The sequence below is a fragment of the Anolis carolinensis genome, chromosome 5, assembly GCF_035594765.1.
Source record: "Anolis carolinensis isolate JA03-04 chromosome 5, rAnoCar3.1.pri, whole genome shotgun sequence".
NCBI lineage: Eukaryota > Metazoa > Chordata > Lepidosauria > Squamata > Dactyloidae > Anolis > Anolis carolinensis.
Window position 1 is genome coordinate 44,905,014 of NC_085845.1, and position 16,398 is coordinate 44,921,411.

Genomic DNA, 16,398 nt, shown 5'->3' on the forward strand with positions numbered 1-16,398 from the left:
ACCTGGATATACCAATTTCTAGATCAACATTCTCATCACTATGTTACATTAAATATCTGTTGTGATTATTCATAGCAAAAAATGTAGGCTGGCATTCACTACTGCAGTTATGAACATATAAACTAAAGCTATGCATCCGCAACTATTCATGATCCCTATGTAGTCACAATCCTGGGGTTTGGTGAGACACCGGATCACTACAAATCCCAAGATTCCACAGCATGAAACTAATGGAAAAAAGTGCTATCATTCAGTATTTTGACTGGGTCATGATTGTGTCACTGAGTGGATGTCTTCAGAAAGCAGTTACTTTCTTCATTGTCACTTGGATTGCACACTATGTTTTTATACGGCTATGGGAACTAATATGGGTTTGCTTAGGGAAATTTCAATACATTTCAGATTTATGAAATTTAAGAAGCACCTACAGCTTGACTGAAGACAATATCTCTTCTTAGAGTCAGCATTAAACATTGTGGCAAACTACATGCAAGTTCCTGAAGCAGAACAAAAGACATTGATTGCTTTGCTCTTGTCACCACCTCTCCAATACAGTCTTTCAATGTAACAGTGAGTGGATACAGCTGTTCGTACCAGTCACCTGAAACAAAATAAGAAAATCAAAAATAGTGATCAAAGAACAGAAAGTGTCCTTCTTAGACCTAAGTTAGAAACTCAGGGGAGAATGCCTCATTGCCATACACATATATCTAATGGGCACATGCCTATTTGTAAGGACTCAAATATAATTTTCTCCCATTTTGCTCTTCTCAGTGCAGCTCATTTAAGGATGCTCCAATTCTAATTCCATATTGTAGCCATACTCGATAGCAGTGATTCTCAACCTGTGTGTCCTCAGATGTTTTTGTTTTCAACTCACAGAAATCCTAACAGCTGGTAAGCTGGCTGGGCTTTCTGGGAGTTGTAGACCAAAACACCTGGGGACCCACAGGTTGTGAACAACTGCACTAGAGGATTTGGGAGCAACAGCCCCCAATAATAACCTTTTCAAGCCTTTGGGGAAAATATCCAACTTTGAATGGTAGAGCAGACCACAAGAAAGTTAAAGCAACCTCCACCCCACATTCCTCAAATGATTGAAATAGTGTGCATAACATTTCTAATCAAAGTTTTAAAAAATATTACAGGCTAATCTATTATGAAGTCAAATGCTAACTTTTAAAAAGAACGTCGCATGTGTACTTGGGACTACAATATGTCTGCTGGCAATAAAAGGATATGATGAAGCAGAAGTTATCACAGATAGTCTTGAGAAACAGCTGAGCCAAAACAGTAAATATTTGGTTCTGACACAGATTAGGGAACATGCCAGTTTTTGACATAGTGTTGTTTTGGTACCAATGTCACTATATTTTTTAAAATGTCAATTTTTCCACTCTACTATGCCTTAATAGAAGTCAACAGGAAGTACAGTGCTAATGTTACTTAACAAAATTTAGTTCTTATCAAATTTATGTCTTCCACTATTTTGCTTCTATAGAAAAAAACTGAGCATGATAGGGGCAGGATGAAGTATCGTCATTCAGTTATGAATATTCTTGTCTATGCCATCACTGTGAACTCCTTCAACTTGTCTTTTTTGCTTTGTCACTTTCCATCTGCTGTCTCCTGGAAGCACCATTTCATGGAGGAGAAGGAAAGCACCAGAGTGAAGAAAACTGGTTGAAGGAGGTGGTGACCATAGCAGAGAGAGGGTGTTCAGAGTACTCCTCAATCAAGCCAAGTAAATGATTTCTGAATGAACTCTTTGCATTGCCAGTAAGTGGGGGACCTTTCTGACATGAAGACATTGTGGATTTACAAACACATTAAGGAAAAGTGGGGGGGTGGGGAGAAAAAACAGTAGTATTTCTTGATGATACCACTGGTTACTTCACTTTGTCTGCACTCGCTGTCATTGATACCACTATCACTATTTCACTATATCATTGTCACTGGTTTCACAGATGTAACCATCTGGAGTTTTGGACCATTAGTGATTTATATTCAAGCCAATAATGTAAGAATAAGTGAGTATTGTTGAATAAAGTGGTATGTTCTAAGCACTGTTGCTCTTGTAACAATGCTATTGTGATCCTATTGATGGCAATTTAATTCAGTCAGTTCATTTGGAATTGCTCCCAGATCACCTATCACTACAGCTTGACTGCAACAACAATCAGTAGCTATTAAACTGCTATTTTATTTATATTATTGTCATGAGTATTATTATCAATCCCACAAATGTTATGGGTTGGTCGGTGACAGTATCTAATTATGATTTCAAAACAGGAAATATGATACCATCTCATTTTATAAGAAACCCTGTATAGTGATTTTTCCCCAAATGAAATTATTGATGTGTTAAATACAGCTGAACAAAAAAGGACTAATCAATTACAATTTTAATCAGTAGCATAAAGTAGATTGCTTCTCATCAATCCAGTTCTCCTCATCATCGCTTCCCAACACCCAAAATATGGGGTTTTCAACCATTTTTGAATACTTCCAAATATTTTTTTAGTGTGCTATCCAAATGCTATCTTCAGCAGCTGCTAAATCATGAATACATGCTACATTATAAAACCAGTATAGAACCATGCACCCAATTCACTGACATCCTAAGGAACCTCACAATGTGATATAACATTTCGTATAACATTTAAAGTGGAAAGGGATATTTTGAGATCAAATACACTACTAATGCTGGTACATCAAATGGGGCATGCATAATTGCTTTCTCTGGAAATTGTCCAGGAGAAATGAAAAGATATGCACAAGGTATGTGTTCTTTCCTAAAAAACCCTGGTATAATCTCAAGATCTCACAGTGTTCAAACATTTAAAAGTCCAAGGGCAATGACCCCTCAACTCTTATTTATATACTGTAATAATCCAAATCGTACTGTGTCACAAGCAGAGAGCAGACAGATAAGCAAACAGTTCAAGATTATTCAAGCAAGATAATCTATGGTGTGCAGTCTAAGTCTTATCTCTCTCAAACAGCAGACCAAGTGGTAACTGGTTAAGAACTGTTCTCAGTTATTAACTCTAGCTTTCAGGTGAGAGTTTACTTTATGTTATGTTCCTTCATGGAGGTGTTTGAACTACAAACAGAAAGTAGCACAACATGGAGGCTAGCCCAGAAATATACTCCCCACGCTTAATTGTCCATGTTCTACCCTAGTTTTCCTATATGGAGAACACTCAGATATATTAAAAAATCTATCTGTGGTTTGAAATGATACAGTTGAGACAGAAATTTACTACCATAATCTGCTCTTTGTGGGAACCAGGAATGCTTTCACAACACACAGTTCTAGTGCTATGATTTCATATTAGCTGCCAAGGCAACATCTTGTGATATCTTAGGATGTGATTTTCAGAGAGAAATATTGAGAATTCTCAGTCCGACAACTGTACTGACTCCCCAGACTATGCATATGAGGATACCACAGTATATTGCCATGACAGTTAAAATGGAATTACACAATGCCATAATCATTTACTCACTATGATATATCTAAAAGGCCATGTGTGTTAAGAATTTTCTATTTAAAATTAGGAGATTTTTAAAAAAATTATCTGATATGTTGCTGCCTACTCAACAATGGATTAATGCATTTGGGATTCTGGAGTAGTTCCAAATATAGGAACTTTTTTGTGCACATATGTGGACAATTTCAGTACTGATGGAACAGAAATTAAACAAATGAATGAGCATTTTTAAATAAAATGCAAAGTACAATAGACAACACCATGTGTTTCCTATCTGGAACTATTTTCAGCCTGCGACTTCAGTGAAACGAATAGCCTGCTCTCATGCAATTAGAGTCAGTTATTCGAGAAAAATGTTGCTATAGATGATAAAGTAAACTGTGGAAGGGTTGTGAAGGGACTAGAAAAGAAGAGGAAGCAAACCAGAGAGCAGCTAGAGCCAAGAGCTCTGAGGCATTGATGATCCAGTTCTGTGCACTTTCTGGCAGTTTCACTGCCTTACTATGATATCTCACATTTAAAACCACAGAAGAGTGAGCTAATCTATGCCAAAGTAGAACCTGCTTAATAGTTTCTAAAACATAACAAGGGTAAGTAAAAAGCCCACCAATGACTTGGTGGGCTATTTTTAATTTCACTGCATGCTGATTACTGTTTCCTACTCACTTCATTGCAAACAATGCCAAAATAGCTACCAGCTGGGGAATTAAATAAGTCAAAGGATGAAAATGATAGAAGAGATATTGTTTAATCCACTAATTAAGCAAGTAAGAACAGTCTCAAGAAAAGAAGCTGGAATAAACCTCAATATATTACAAAATAATGAGCTGTTACACTTTGAACTTTATGAGCTAAAGCTCTTCTAAAAGGTGCTCAGAACCTTTATAAAAACCCCATATCTTAGTTTTACTAACACGATATAATGTCAATTAATGATTTACTTCCTGAATGTAAGTCCAGTGGAGCCATTACCTAAATTATTTTGAATGGATTAATATCTTCTCCAATATTTGCACAGCACTTAATACAACAGAACACAACCAATAGTCCTGCAGTTGATTATTTTTATTACCTTATTTTATGTTGACTGAAATAACAGTAATTGCTATGACATTTTCTCTTATTGGAGATGAATTCAGATGGAATAACACAGTTGCTATCCTGAAAGTATACAGCATTGCTGGTACCTGCTGCATAATAGCACAGCTTATAAAGTTACTTTTTGGACTCCAGAACTCCACAACCAGCATAATAATTGTAGTAGTGATAGTGTTTCCCCGAAAATAAGACAGTGTCTTATATTGATTTTTGATCCCAAATATGCTCTAGGTCTTATTTTCAGGGGATGTCTTATTTTTCCATGAAGAAGAATTCACATTTATTGTTGAACAAAAAAAATTGAACATTTATTATATACTGTACAGTAGTTGTCATCACAAACCAGCATAACCAGACAAACTGAATCCTGTGAATCCTATCAAGAATTTCTTGTTACTAATTTCTTGTTACTACCACTATTGCCATGTACAACTATCTATGGTACATACATTTATCGATCCTGCATGCTCTGGTGTTCTGTTCGTTGGGCATGCTTCCAAACAAAAACTTTGCTAGGTCTTACTTTTGGGGGAGGCCTTATATTCATCAAAACCTCTACTAGGTCTTATTTTCTGGGGATGTCTTATTTTAGGGGAAACAGGGTAGTAGTGGTGATTATTTTTTTCTAACTCTGAGCTGTACTCCCTTAGTTCTATGGGATTTTCAAATTTCCATCCAATTGTATTGGATCTCTAGGAAAATCAGAATAGTATCCCTGGTGTCAAAGAGGTTTCCCAACAACACCTACATAGGTTTGCACACAAAACACTATTTGTCACCTGCCAATTAAATAAGGAGTAAAGTAAGACTAATGTCAATGATGCAGAGAGTGCAGGCTACACCAAGTGACATCATTAAATGGGATGGCACCAACCCTGTGGAGAGAGGAGGACAAGGAAGGAGGGAGAGCAGCCAAGTAATGCTGAATGGCCATCTTTGTTCCCTTGGTTCATTGAAGGCTTGTGAGGGAGAACTTTGTCCTTCCCAGATATGGCTGGATTTCTTTACAGCAGATGAACTTGCCCACTCCCTTGTGTGTGCCCTCTGAGCTTTCATCCTCTTTCCCACACACTTACACAGTGTTTCCTCACTTCACTGCCTCTCTTTCAACACACCCCTTTTCGTAAAACAAACTTTCAGCAACAGCAGCTTGTGTGATTTCCCACTGTATGCCAAAACACATGCTTTTGTGTTGTGTGCTTTGATCTGTGATGATAAATATGGGCTTAATTTGCAATTCTGACTGCTGAGAGAATGTTTCATCCTGCTGAATGGACTGCATACATTTTAAATTCCTCGTTCTTTCCCTACTCTCTTGCTAGCTGGGCTCACTTCACTGCTGCTGCTCCTATTGCTGTCCCCGAGTGCCCTCTGTGTGAATGTGTGTACACATGCACAATCTCAGAATGCAGAAGAGGTGTGTGTGTGGGGGGTATGGATATTTGAAGGCTCTAGTATTTTAGGTACAATATTGTAGTATACTGAGGTATTGTCAGATCCCTGGCTGCTGGGCACCAATAACCTTACACAGAGGCCAATCTCTATCTAATATCTTTATTAAAGAAATATATAAAAGCAATAAAAACAAGTGAAAAATATAGTTCAGAAACAAACCTTTCAAAAGAGGCCAAATATAGTCCAAAAATGTATTGTCCAATAAATGATATTAGAGTTCAAAGTTTTAATCCACTTGACCGAAACACACACTCTTGCCAAGCAATAGTGTGGGGAAATGTCAGAGTCTTAGAAGTCCAATGAAGCTTGACAGCAAGGCTGGAAATAAACTTGATTCTTGGCTAGGTCAGTGACTGGAACAAGACAAAACATGAAGCGTGGAGCAGGGTCTGTGGTTAAACTGCAAGGCTAGGCAAGGCTCGAAAACTTGATCCGGGGAGCAAGGAACTGGGGTTACGAAGTCCACACACGATCTCTCTCCTCAAGCTGATCAATTGACTCCGCAAAGAATCTCTCGTGCCAAACCCCTATATTGGGTCTTGTTTTCCCGCCAACAATCTCTTTCCCTAGAGAACAAGAAGCGAAACCCAACTCTGTCCAGATGCAAGACTCCTTAGATTTTCCCAAGGGAAGCAGGCCTAATCAGCCTGTTTGTTTGGCAGCGATTCTTAGACTTCTCCGATTAGCTTCTCTGACTCCTCTGTCTTTAGAATAAGATTCCTTCCTGGGAAACGGAGGGGAGTACTGCCCAAGGCCTGGTTTACTGAATTCTTGAGGGCAAACGTCAACATCCGGCAGGTGAAGAGACTCCAGCTCTTGTTGAACCGGCGAAAACCCCATGTTTTCATCTTCATCTGCCACAATAGTACTAGGAACAGGACTACAAGGCCCATGAGGCATCACACTATCCCCGCCCCCAAGGCCCCCCTCATTCAGGGCCCCTCTCCGAGAGTCGCGGGGCCACGGCTTGGTAGGGTAGGCCTGATGGAAGCGGCGGACTAAGTCAGGGGCATGGACTGTGGAAGCATCTTCCCAGGAGCGTTCTTCGGGGCCAAAACCCACCCAGTCAATGAGATACTGAAGGCGGCGGCGATGGAAGCGAGAATCCAAAATGTCCTGAACCTCGAACTCCTCCTCTCCGTCCACTAGAACAGGGGCGGGGGGCGGCCGGCTCGCGTCGGGGCGTACACCATCCGCCGGAAGGAGCAGGGAACGGTGGAACACCGGATGAATGCGCATGGAGTGCGGAAGTTGGAGTTTGAAAGTCACGGGGTTAAGTTGCGCCACCACTGGGTAGGGACCAATGAAACGGGCATCTAACTTCCGGCAGGGACGGTGGGAGGGCAAAAAACGAGTGGACAGCAGAACCCGATCTCCTACCTTGATCTCGGGGCCTGGCTGGCGATGGCTGTCAGCGTGGCGTTTGTAGTCCTCCTTGGCTTGATCCAGTTGCTGGTGCAAGAGTTCTTGTACTGCTGTGAGTTCCTGCAGCCAATCCTCCGCTGCAGGGACTTCTGAGGTTTCAATGACAGAAGGAAAGAAACGTGGATGGAAACCGTAGTTTGCAAAGAACGGGGTTTCTTTAGTGGAATTCTGGACACCATTGTTGTAAGCAAACTCTGATAGAGGCAATAGTGAAGCCCAATTGTCCTGTTGGTAGTTTACATAACAGCGAAGGTATTGTTCCAAAGTGGCATTGGTGCGCTCAGTTTGCCCATCCTTTTGGGGATGGTGAGCTGAAGATAAACGAGAGTCTATGTCCAATAGTCTTTGTAGTGCTTTCCAGAAACGAGAGGTGAATAGAGATCCACGGTCAGTGACCAAACTTTTGGGCAATCCATGTAGTCGAAAGACATGCTGAAGGAATAAATCTGCAGTCTCTTTGGCCGTGGGGAGGCCATCGCAGGGGATGAAATGGGCCAACTTGGTAAAACGGTCCACCACTACTAGAATCGTGGTGAATCCAAGGGAGGGTGGTAGATCAGTGATAAAATCCGCGGAGATTATCTCCCATGGGCGAGAAGGAGTGGGAAGGGGATGCAGTAGCCCTGACGGCTTCTCCCTTCGTGTCTTGGAACGCTGGCATACAGGGCAGGTATTGACATACTTCTCCACATCCTTGCGGATCTTGGGCCACCAGAAATCTCGTAGGATCAAGTGCATGGTTTTAAATAGCCCAAAATGTCCTGCTGGCTTGCTGTCATGACACAGATGAAGTGCCTTTTCTCTGCCGGGGCCTGGAGGGATGTAGACATGATTCCTGTAGCATAGTAGCCCGTTCTTAAGTGAGAAAGGGAAACGTAGACCTTGGCGAATCTGTTCTTGAGCCCAGGCATCTGTCTGTTGACTGGCTCTAATTTCTTGAGTGAAAAGGGATTCTGGGTTAGAGGGAGTTGGCTCAATTGAAGTGGATTTGATGTTTCCCACTGTGAGCGTGGCAAAGTTTTCAGGTTGCAGCAATCGAGATTCTGAGGTCTCTCTGCGTCCTGCAGCATATTCTGGTTTCCGTGACAGGGCATCTGCTTGCTTGGTCTGGGCCGGGGTCACATAATGGATCCGGAAGTCAAAACGTTCAAAGAACAAAGCCCAACGCTGCTGCCTTTGATTTAACTTTCGTGCGGTCCTTAGATGCTCTAAATTTCGGTCATCAGTGTGAACTTCAACGGGAAATTTGGCCCCTTCTAACCAATGCCTCCAATTTTCAAAAGCAGCCTTTATGGCCAAAAGTTCTTTCTCCCAAATAGTGTAATTTCTCTCTGGGGCTGTTAGTTGACGGGAGTAATAGGCACAAGGGTGAAGATGTTCTCCCACTGGTTGCATGAGCACAGCCCCAATTGCCACATCGGAGGCGTCAACCTGCACAACAAAAGGGGTTTTAGGATCAGGGTGCTGTACAATTGGCTGGGTCGTGAATAACTGCTTTAGCTGGTGGAACCCTTTCTCTGCTTGTTCCGTCCAGTGGAAAGGCTGTTTCCCTCGGATGCAACTGGTGATTGGGTCAGACCAGCGAGCGAAGTCTGGGATGAATTTGCGGTAGTAGTTGGCAAACCCCAAGAAGCGCTGTACTTCTTTTTTGTTGGTTGGCGCCCACCATTCCAATACTGCTGAAACTTTTGCCGGGTCCATGGAGAGCCCTAGTGGCGAGACGCGGTATCCCAGGAAGTCTACCTCTTGCAAATCAAACGCGCATTTCTCTAATTTGGCATATAGTCCATGATCCCGCAATCGTTGTAGCACCATTCTGACGTGTTGTTCGTGTTCCGATTGTGATCTAGAAAACACCAAAAATCGTCGAGGTATATGATCAAGAATCGATCTAGATAATCTTGGAAAATATCGTTGACAAAATGCTGGAAAGTTGCGGGGGCTCCGGATAATCCATAATTCATGACTAGGGACTCGTATAATCCGAATTTGGTCTGGAAGGCGGTTTTCCATTCGTCCCCTTCTCTTATGCGAACTAGATTGTAAGCCCCGCGAAGATCCAGTTTGGTGTAAATCTTGGCCCCTCGGAGTCGGTCCAATAGGTCTGAGATCAATGGCAATGGGTAGTGGTTCCGTTTTGTGATGTTGTTCAGTGCCCGATAATCCACAACCAAGCGTAGGTCCCCTGACTTCTTTTTCACAAACATCACTGGGGAAGCGGCTGGGGATTGAGAGGGTCTGATGAACCCCTTGCGAAGGTTTGACTCTATAAACTCCCTGAGAGCTTCTTGCTCTGGTTCAGTCAGGGAGTAGAGATGTCCTCGCGGAATTGGGGCCCCCTCCACTAGGTCAATGGCACAGTCATAGGGTCTATGTGGGGGTAGTTTCTCGGCTTCCTTTTCATTGAAAACATCCCAAAAGTCCGAGTATTTCTTGGGCAAGGTGATGATGGGTTCTGTGTCTGTGGCATGGCAAACCTTGGCTACTAGACAATGATTTTGGCAAAACCTTGAGGCGAACTGCAGTTCTCTGTTAGTCCAGGAGATGTTTGGGTCGTGGAGTGTCAACCATGGGATACCCAAAATCACGGGGAAATGGGGAACCTCGGTAACAAAAAAGGAGATTTCCTCCATGTGTTCTCTTATCCACATTCTGGTGGGCTCGGTCCATTGGCTTACTGGACCTGTCTTCAGGGGTCGGCCGTCTATGGCTTGCACCACCCGGGCGTTCTTGAAATCATGATATTGTAGTCCCAGAGAGTCAGCATAGTCCTTATCGATGAAGTTGTTTGTTGCCCCTGAGTCTATCATGGCATGGATCATGACGGGTCCTTTTTTCACTGACCACAGCGTGACCACCAGGAGAAATAGGACCCCCATTTGCGGCTCTTGAGTGGAGTTTTTGACCGGGTTGGCGAGCCAATCTACGCCCGGTCGCTGGCTTCCCCCGCCGGCTTTGTCCCAGCCGCCTCGGCAGCCTCCGCCTCCGCGGAGGACGCCGCCGCCAGACGGGCGGCGGGCTTCTTTTTGGCTGGACATTCTCTGGCGAAGTGGCCCCCGTTTCCACAGTACCAACACAGATTCAAACGTTGGCGGCGGGCCTTTTCAGCAACATCTAATCTGGGGCGCACGTTGCCCAACTGCATCGGCTCCTCCTCGCTTCCCATGGGGCTAGGGGCTGGCGGTGGGGATCTCCATACTGGACGTGGCTGGACACTGGTAGAAGTGGGGGGTTTTACTCCGGCTCTTCCACTCTGGCCTCGGAGCCATTGTTTTTTGTTGGCAAGCAGGACTTCAGCCCGTAAACACTGGTTGATGAGTCTTTCAAGAGTCCCTGGGGGGTCTACCTTAGAGATTTCTTCCTGCATCTCGATGTTGAGGCCCTCGCGAAACTGTCCTCTGAGGGCTATGTCGTTCCAGCCGGTGTTCTGAGCCAGCACCCGGAACTCGGCTATGTACCGGGACAACGGTCTGTCCCCTTGGAAGAGGCGTCCGAGTTTATGGCCGGCCGCCTCCTCGTCGTCCTCGATCCCCCAGGTTTTCCTAAGGTGGTTCAAGAATTGTTGCACGGTGTTTAGATGCGTGGAACCCGCATCGTATAATGCCGTCGCCCAAGTGGCCGCAGGCCCATCTAGGAGACTGAAGATCCACGCCACCTTGACATCTTCTTGGGGAAACTCGGCTTGGCGGGCTTCTAAGTACGCCTGGCACTGGCGACGGAAGACATGAACCTTGGAGGCTTCTCCAGAAAACTTGGTTGGTAGCGCTAAGGCAGGGAGACGGGCTCCACGTTCCTTCAAGCCCCGTATTTCTCCCTCCTGCGTCCGGAGTGTGTCCCGGATCCGATTGAATTCATCGTGGGAAATGGTATCGCTGGGTGGTTGAGCTTGGGCGTCCGCTCCGGTTCCTGTAGACATTCTGGCCTTGGGTTAATTGGTGCTTAGTTGGCGGAGTCAAACTGTCAGATCCCTGGCTGCTGGGCACCAATAACCTTACACAGAGGCCAGTCTCTATCTAATATCTTTATTAAAGAAATATATAAAAGCAATAAAAACAAGTGAAGAATATAGTTCAGAAACAAACCTTTCAAAAGAGGCCAAATATAGTCCAAAAATGTATTGTCCAATAAATGATATTAGAGTTCAAAGTTTTAATCCACTTGACCGAAACACACACTCTTGCCAAGCAATAGTGTGGGGAAATGTCAGAGTCTTAGAAGTCCAATGAAGCTTGACAGCAAGGCTGGAAATAAACTTGATTCTTGGCTAGGTCCGTGACTGGAACAAGACAAAACATGAAGCGTGGAGCAGGGTCCGTGGTTAAACTGCAAGGCTAGGCAAGGCTCGAAAACTTGATCCGGGGAGCAAGGAACTGGGGTTACGAAGTCCACACACGATCTCTCTCCTCAAGCTGATCAATTGACTCCGCAAAGAATCTCTCGCGCCAAACCCCTATATTGGGTCTTGTTTTCCCGCCAACAATCTCTTTCCCTAGAGAACAAGAAGCGAAACCCAACTCTGTCCAGATGTAAGACTCCTTAGATTTTCCCAAGGGAAGCAGGCCTAATCAGCCTGTTTGTTTGGCAGCGATTCTTAGACTTCTCCGATTAGCTTCTCTGACTCCTCTGTCTTTAGAATAAGATTCCTTCCTGGGAAACGGAGGGGAGTACTGCCCAAGGCCTGGTTTACTGAATTCTTGAGGGCAAACGTCAACATCCGGCAGGTGAAGAGACTCCAGCTCTTGTTGAACCGGCGAAAACCCCATGTTTTCATCTTCATCTGCCACAATAGTACTAGGAACAGGACTACAAGGCCCATGAGGCATCACACAGGTATAGAAGGAGACTCATAGGGATGACATTATGAGTTATTGAACTGGTTGACACCAACCCTAGAGACACAACTGCAATTGTTTGCTAACAGTAATTCCACAGCATTATTTTTTTTGTTCTTTTTTTTTTTATAACCAATGTGTCTAACACAATTTCTATTGTTAATGATTGTGACAATTAACAAAATATGTTCAAATCACTTCAAATAGAAGAAATTAGCATTCTGAATTCGGATATGAAAAATATTATAATTAATTTTCTATATCAAGCACAAAGTGTACTACAGCTTTACAACGTTCTTCTTCCTTGAAAACATAGGCTTTCTAACATCTTTATTCTGCAGTGAAATCATGATGCTGTGTTAATGACATCTTAGATGGTTACTGTGGAAATTGACATCATAAATTCATCCTTAAGAAGGACTCCAGGATCAGCTTTTAGGACAGATAACAGAATATATGCTAACTGAGTAAAATGAGTTAAAGCAAATGTGTGTGCATATATAATTTTACACACACACAGCACAGCTCAAAATTGTTTAACCATGAAAACTGTATCATTATCATCATCATTTATATCCCACATTTTTTCCAATAATGGGATTCAAGGTGGGTAAAAATATTTTGAAGACAATATGCGACTAAATGAGTTTTTTTTTACAGAACTGAACAAAGAGCTTTTTTCAGGACTGTATACTTTTTGAGGGCTCCAGGAAGGCTGTAATCACTAAGAAAATCCAGCATTCTCAAAGTAGCCAAAAACTAGCAGACCAAATCAGGACACATCATTTCTGGCAGCCAAGCCCAGAGTGGGGTTTTAGGCACTGAGCAGGTTAAGGCTCAACCAGGGCTTCTACTTCCCAGTTTCACTGATCCCAGTAGAGCCAGAAGCAAAATAAGTAACCAGAGAAAGCAAGAAATTTAGTCTAACCAAAAAGCAACTAGGAAGCAAGGGGAAATTATCATTAAGTGATCTGGGTAAATGTGGGGCAGTGGATGCATGACTTGTTGAGTGTTCACATGTGTTTGACAAATGAATAAGCAACAGAAATCAATCATAATAAATTTGCCCTCTGCACACTTGAGTATCCCTTTATCTCCTTTCGGGAACTAATCTAATCCTGCAATTTGAGTTATCTACCAAAGTTAATTGGGTCCGACATTTGCTGAGTGATAGAATAAGCCAAATTGATTAACAATGGAAGACTCCATTCTTCAGGATGGCTCCAATGGGCAAGAATTCGCAACAGGCTAAAAGGAAGCAATTATTCCTGTCAAGGACCAGGGGCCAGAACAGATGGCCCAGGAATTGTCATTGGGCAAGGAAGACCTGACAATCCCACACAGGATATTGGTCCTGGATCAACCTGCAGCTTCCTCTGCCAGAAAATCTCCAGCTGGGGATAAGAACAGTTCTATGTTCCTTGACAACCCCACATTCTGGCAAAAGGTGTGCAGTAATGGAGTCAGCAACTATCCAACTGGCAGGAGAGAAGGCACACTGGGCAAATGGCAGGTGGAGCAAAGGAGCCATGGGGTATTGCCACCGGCTAGTGGAAGGCAGCAAGGAGAAGAGGGAGGCATGCTCATTCTCCATCACAAAGCTCAATTGATGACTCATAGGGACACGGGGCCAGTGAAGAGACCAGCCCCAAAAAAGTGCCAGGACAGGCAACAGAAACAATGGAAGACTGCCAGGAGGTGATATGAGTCAAGCAGTTTAGAGAAATCCAGTGAGTATCTTCATCTGATGAGGGAAAGGGTTTTGGAAATGGAGAGTACTGATCTTAGGGGTGACATTCCAGAAAGGCCTTGAATTGTATTTTAGTCTGCTAGTTTTATTTGAAATTTCTCTTTTTATTATTTTTTATTTTTACATTGTATTATTTCTTTTGTTCTCTTTACCATTTTGAGAACAGTGCACTGCTAGGTAGCCAGTAAGGAAATTAAATAAATAGAAGTTCGGGTATTTGGCATGTGAATATTGATTTTCTTGGCAAATATGTTACAATGGATTTAAAAAGCAGTCTCCAATTCCATTCCTATCCAATCCAACCCCCATTCCCTCTCCATTTGGTCATCTTTTTTTTTTTGGCACACATAGAAGTAGTAGGAAGCATGCTTTCAGAACAGAACAATACACCTAAACCACAACAATTTTTACTTGGAATGATTAATATAAAGCTAGGAAAAGATAAATATACCCTTTTCCAGTACCTAACTACCACGGCTAGAATAACATATGCCCAACATTGGAGCACCGAGGAACTACCAACACTTAAAGAGAATGGTTAATGAAGATAGTGGAAATTATGAGCACCGACGAACTATCATACTAGTTAACACACAGCCAAAACAAACTTAGATTAGAAACAGACTGGACATCTTTGAAGAAATACATGGAACAAGAAGAAATGAAGACACCAATTTGACCCCCCCCCCCCAAAAAAAAGAAGACCCAATGGGAATCAACAATTGAGAAAGTACTACTGCATTAGTACTGTAATAGAAACTATAGATTATTATTATTATCCAAGAACTAGACGATTGGAAGCACTCTATTCCCCCCCTTCATTCTCTCTGAACCCCCCCCCCTCTACTACCCTTCCACCATCCCCCTTTCTCTTTTCTTTTCTTCTCCTCCTCCTTTTTTATTCATCCCCCCTTTGGAAATACCTACATTTTTTAAAAAAAGACAGAAGTATAAATATACATTCCACCCAGGTTTTCTAAAGGGACTAATCTCCAAACTAGTCTACACTCTATGCCAGAAAACTGATTCCTGAGGAAATTTGCTATCAATTTATGTATGTGCACAAATGTGAGCATGTATGCGGTGCACACATGCATGCATATGTATGCAGGCACACACTGAAGAATCGATTTCTGCCACTGCTGCCTTGGCTTGGATCAAAGACGTAATAAGTTGTGAATACTTTCTGCAAATCAGCCAAACATGGCACTTAACCTAGTTGAACAATGGTATTCTGCTCTCCTTTGTTATCATTACATTTCTGATATATTTACAGTATTGATTTCTAACCTACTTTGTCAGGATTAAGATATGAACAAAAGCTTTTAGTGAAAGTATAAGGTCAAGAAAAGGCTAAACTGGAACAACAACAAACAGGACTTCTAGCATCTATCTCGCTACTCTCACATTGATCAAAATGTTATTTGACATTTGTTATTTTGCCTCCATTCCATTCCTGCTGTATAAGTATAAACATTTAATGGTATGGACTATGCAGCCTCTTGCAGATATAATGCTAAATTATGGTTTAGTGTTGTTATCACTGAGTTGTGAGATTGTGTTTTCTCCTTTCCTTCTCTCCTTCGGGTTAGGTGTTAATTCAATGCTTTCCCTGCCCCATTTTCCATTAACTACAGTTTAGTGTTATGTCCATGATGCAAATTGTGCTAATATCTTCAGTACAACACTTAAAACTAATTACAGTTTGCCTGTGATCAACAGACTGATGAACTATGATAAATTAAAGACAGAAGTAAAAATGTATCTTTTTCTCAAAGCCATGCTAGAAAAAAGAGCAGAGGGAAAACAAAAATCTGAGGACCGTTACCTAACACTAAACTAGATATGGGTGGGCACTATCTTCCCAAGATTCAGCAATACAGCAGTGACAAAAGGTTATCTTTTCTTGCACTTGTGCTTTAATACAAAGCACACAAACAATGTTTGTGCCCTGTTTAAACACATCCTCTCTTACTAGCCTCTAACTTCAATTCTTGTTACATTTGAACAAACAGGCAATTTAAAGGGTAAGTGGACAGTGTACATGTTGGTGAAGGTGGGAGTCAGTAGAAACAAGAGACAGGGTGCCAATTGGTAGCAAAACTTAATGAATAGCCTTCAAAATTATTCCATTTTTGTACAGACTTTCTCAACCTAAGAGTTTCAAGTGTGTTGAACTCCAGCATCTTCAGAGAAGTATTATGGCTTTATAGTTAGTCTGGTGAAAAAAATCCAGGTTGGAAGAAGGCAACTTGTGGCTAACACAATGTACACATTAATACTGACAACCTCCCTGTCAATCTCTGTTAATCCAATGGCTGTTTTCAAAAGTAACCTTTTA

At 42.4% G+C, this 16,398-nt stretch overlaps 1 protein-coding gene across 5 annotated transcripts in view; it reads right to left on the reverse strand.

The window, feature by feature from the left end:
* inpp4b (inositol polyphosphate-4-phosphatase type II B) overlaps positions 1-16,398 on the reverse strand; it is a 313,356-nt gene that overhangs the window by 50,070 nt on the left and 246,888 nt on the right. For all 5 annotated transcript variants that reach the window (XM_008111861.3, XM_062980903.1, XM_008111862.3 and 2 more), the window contains one exon: positions 429-601. In XM_008111861.3, coding sequence (XP_008110068.1) covers positions 429-601 — 173 coding nt within the window. The remainder of the gene's footprint in view (positions 1-428; positions 602-16,398) is intronic.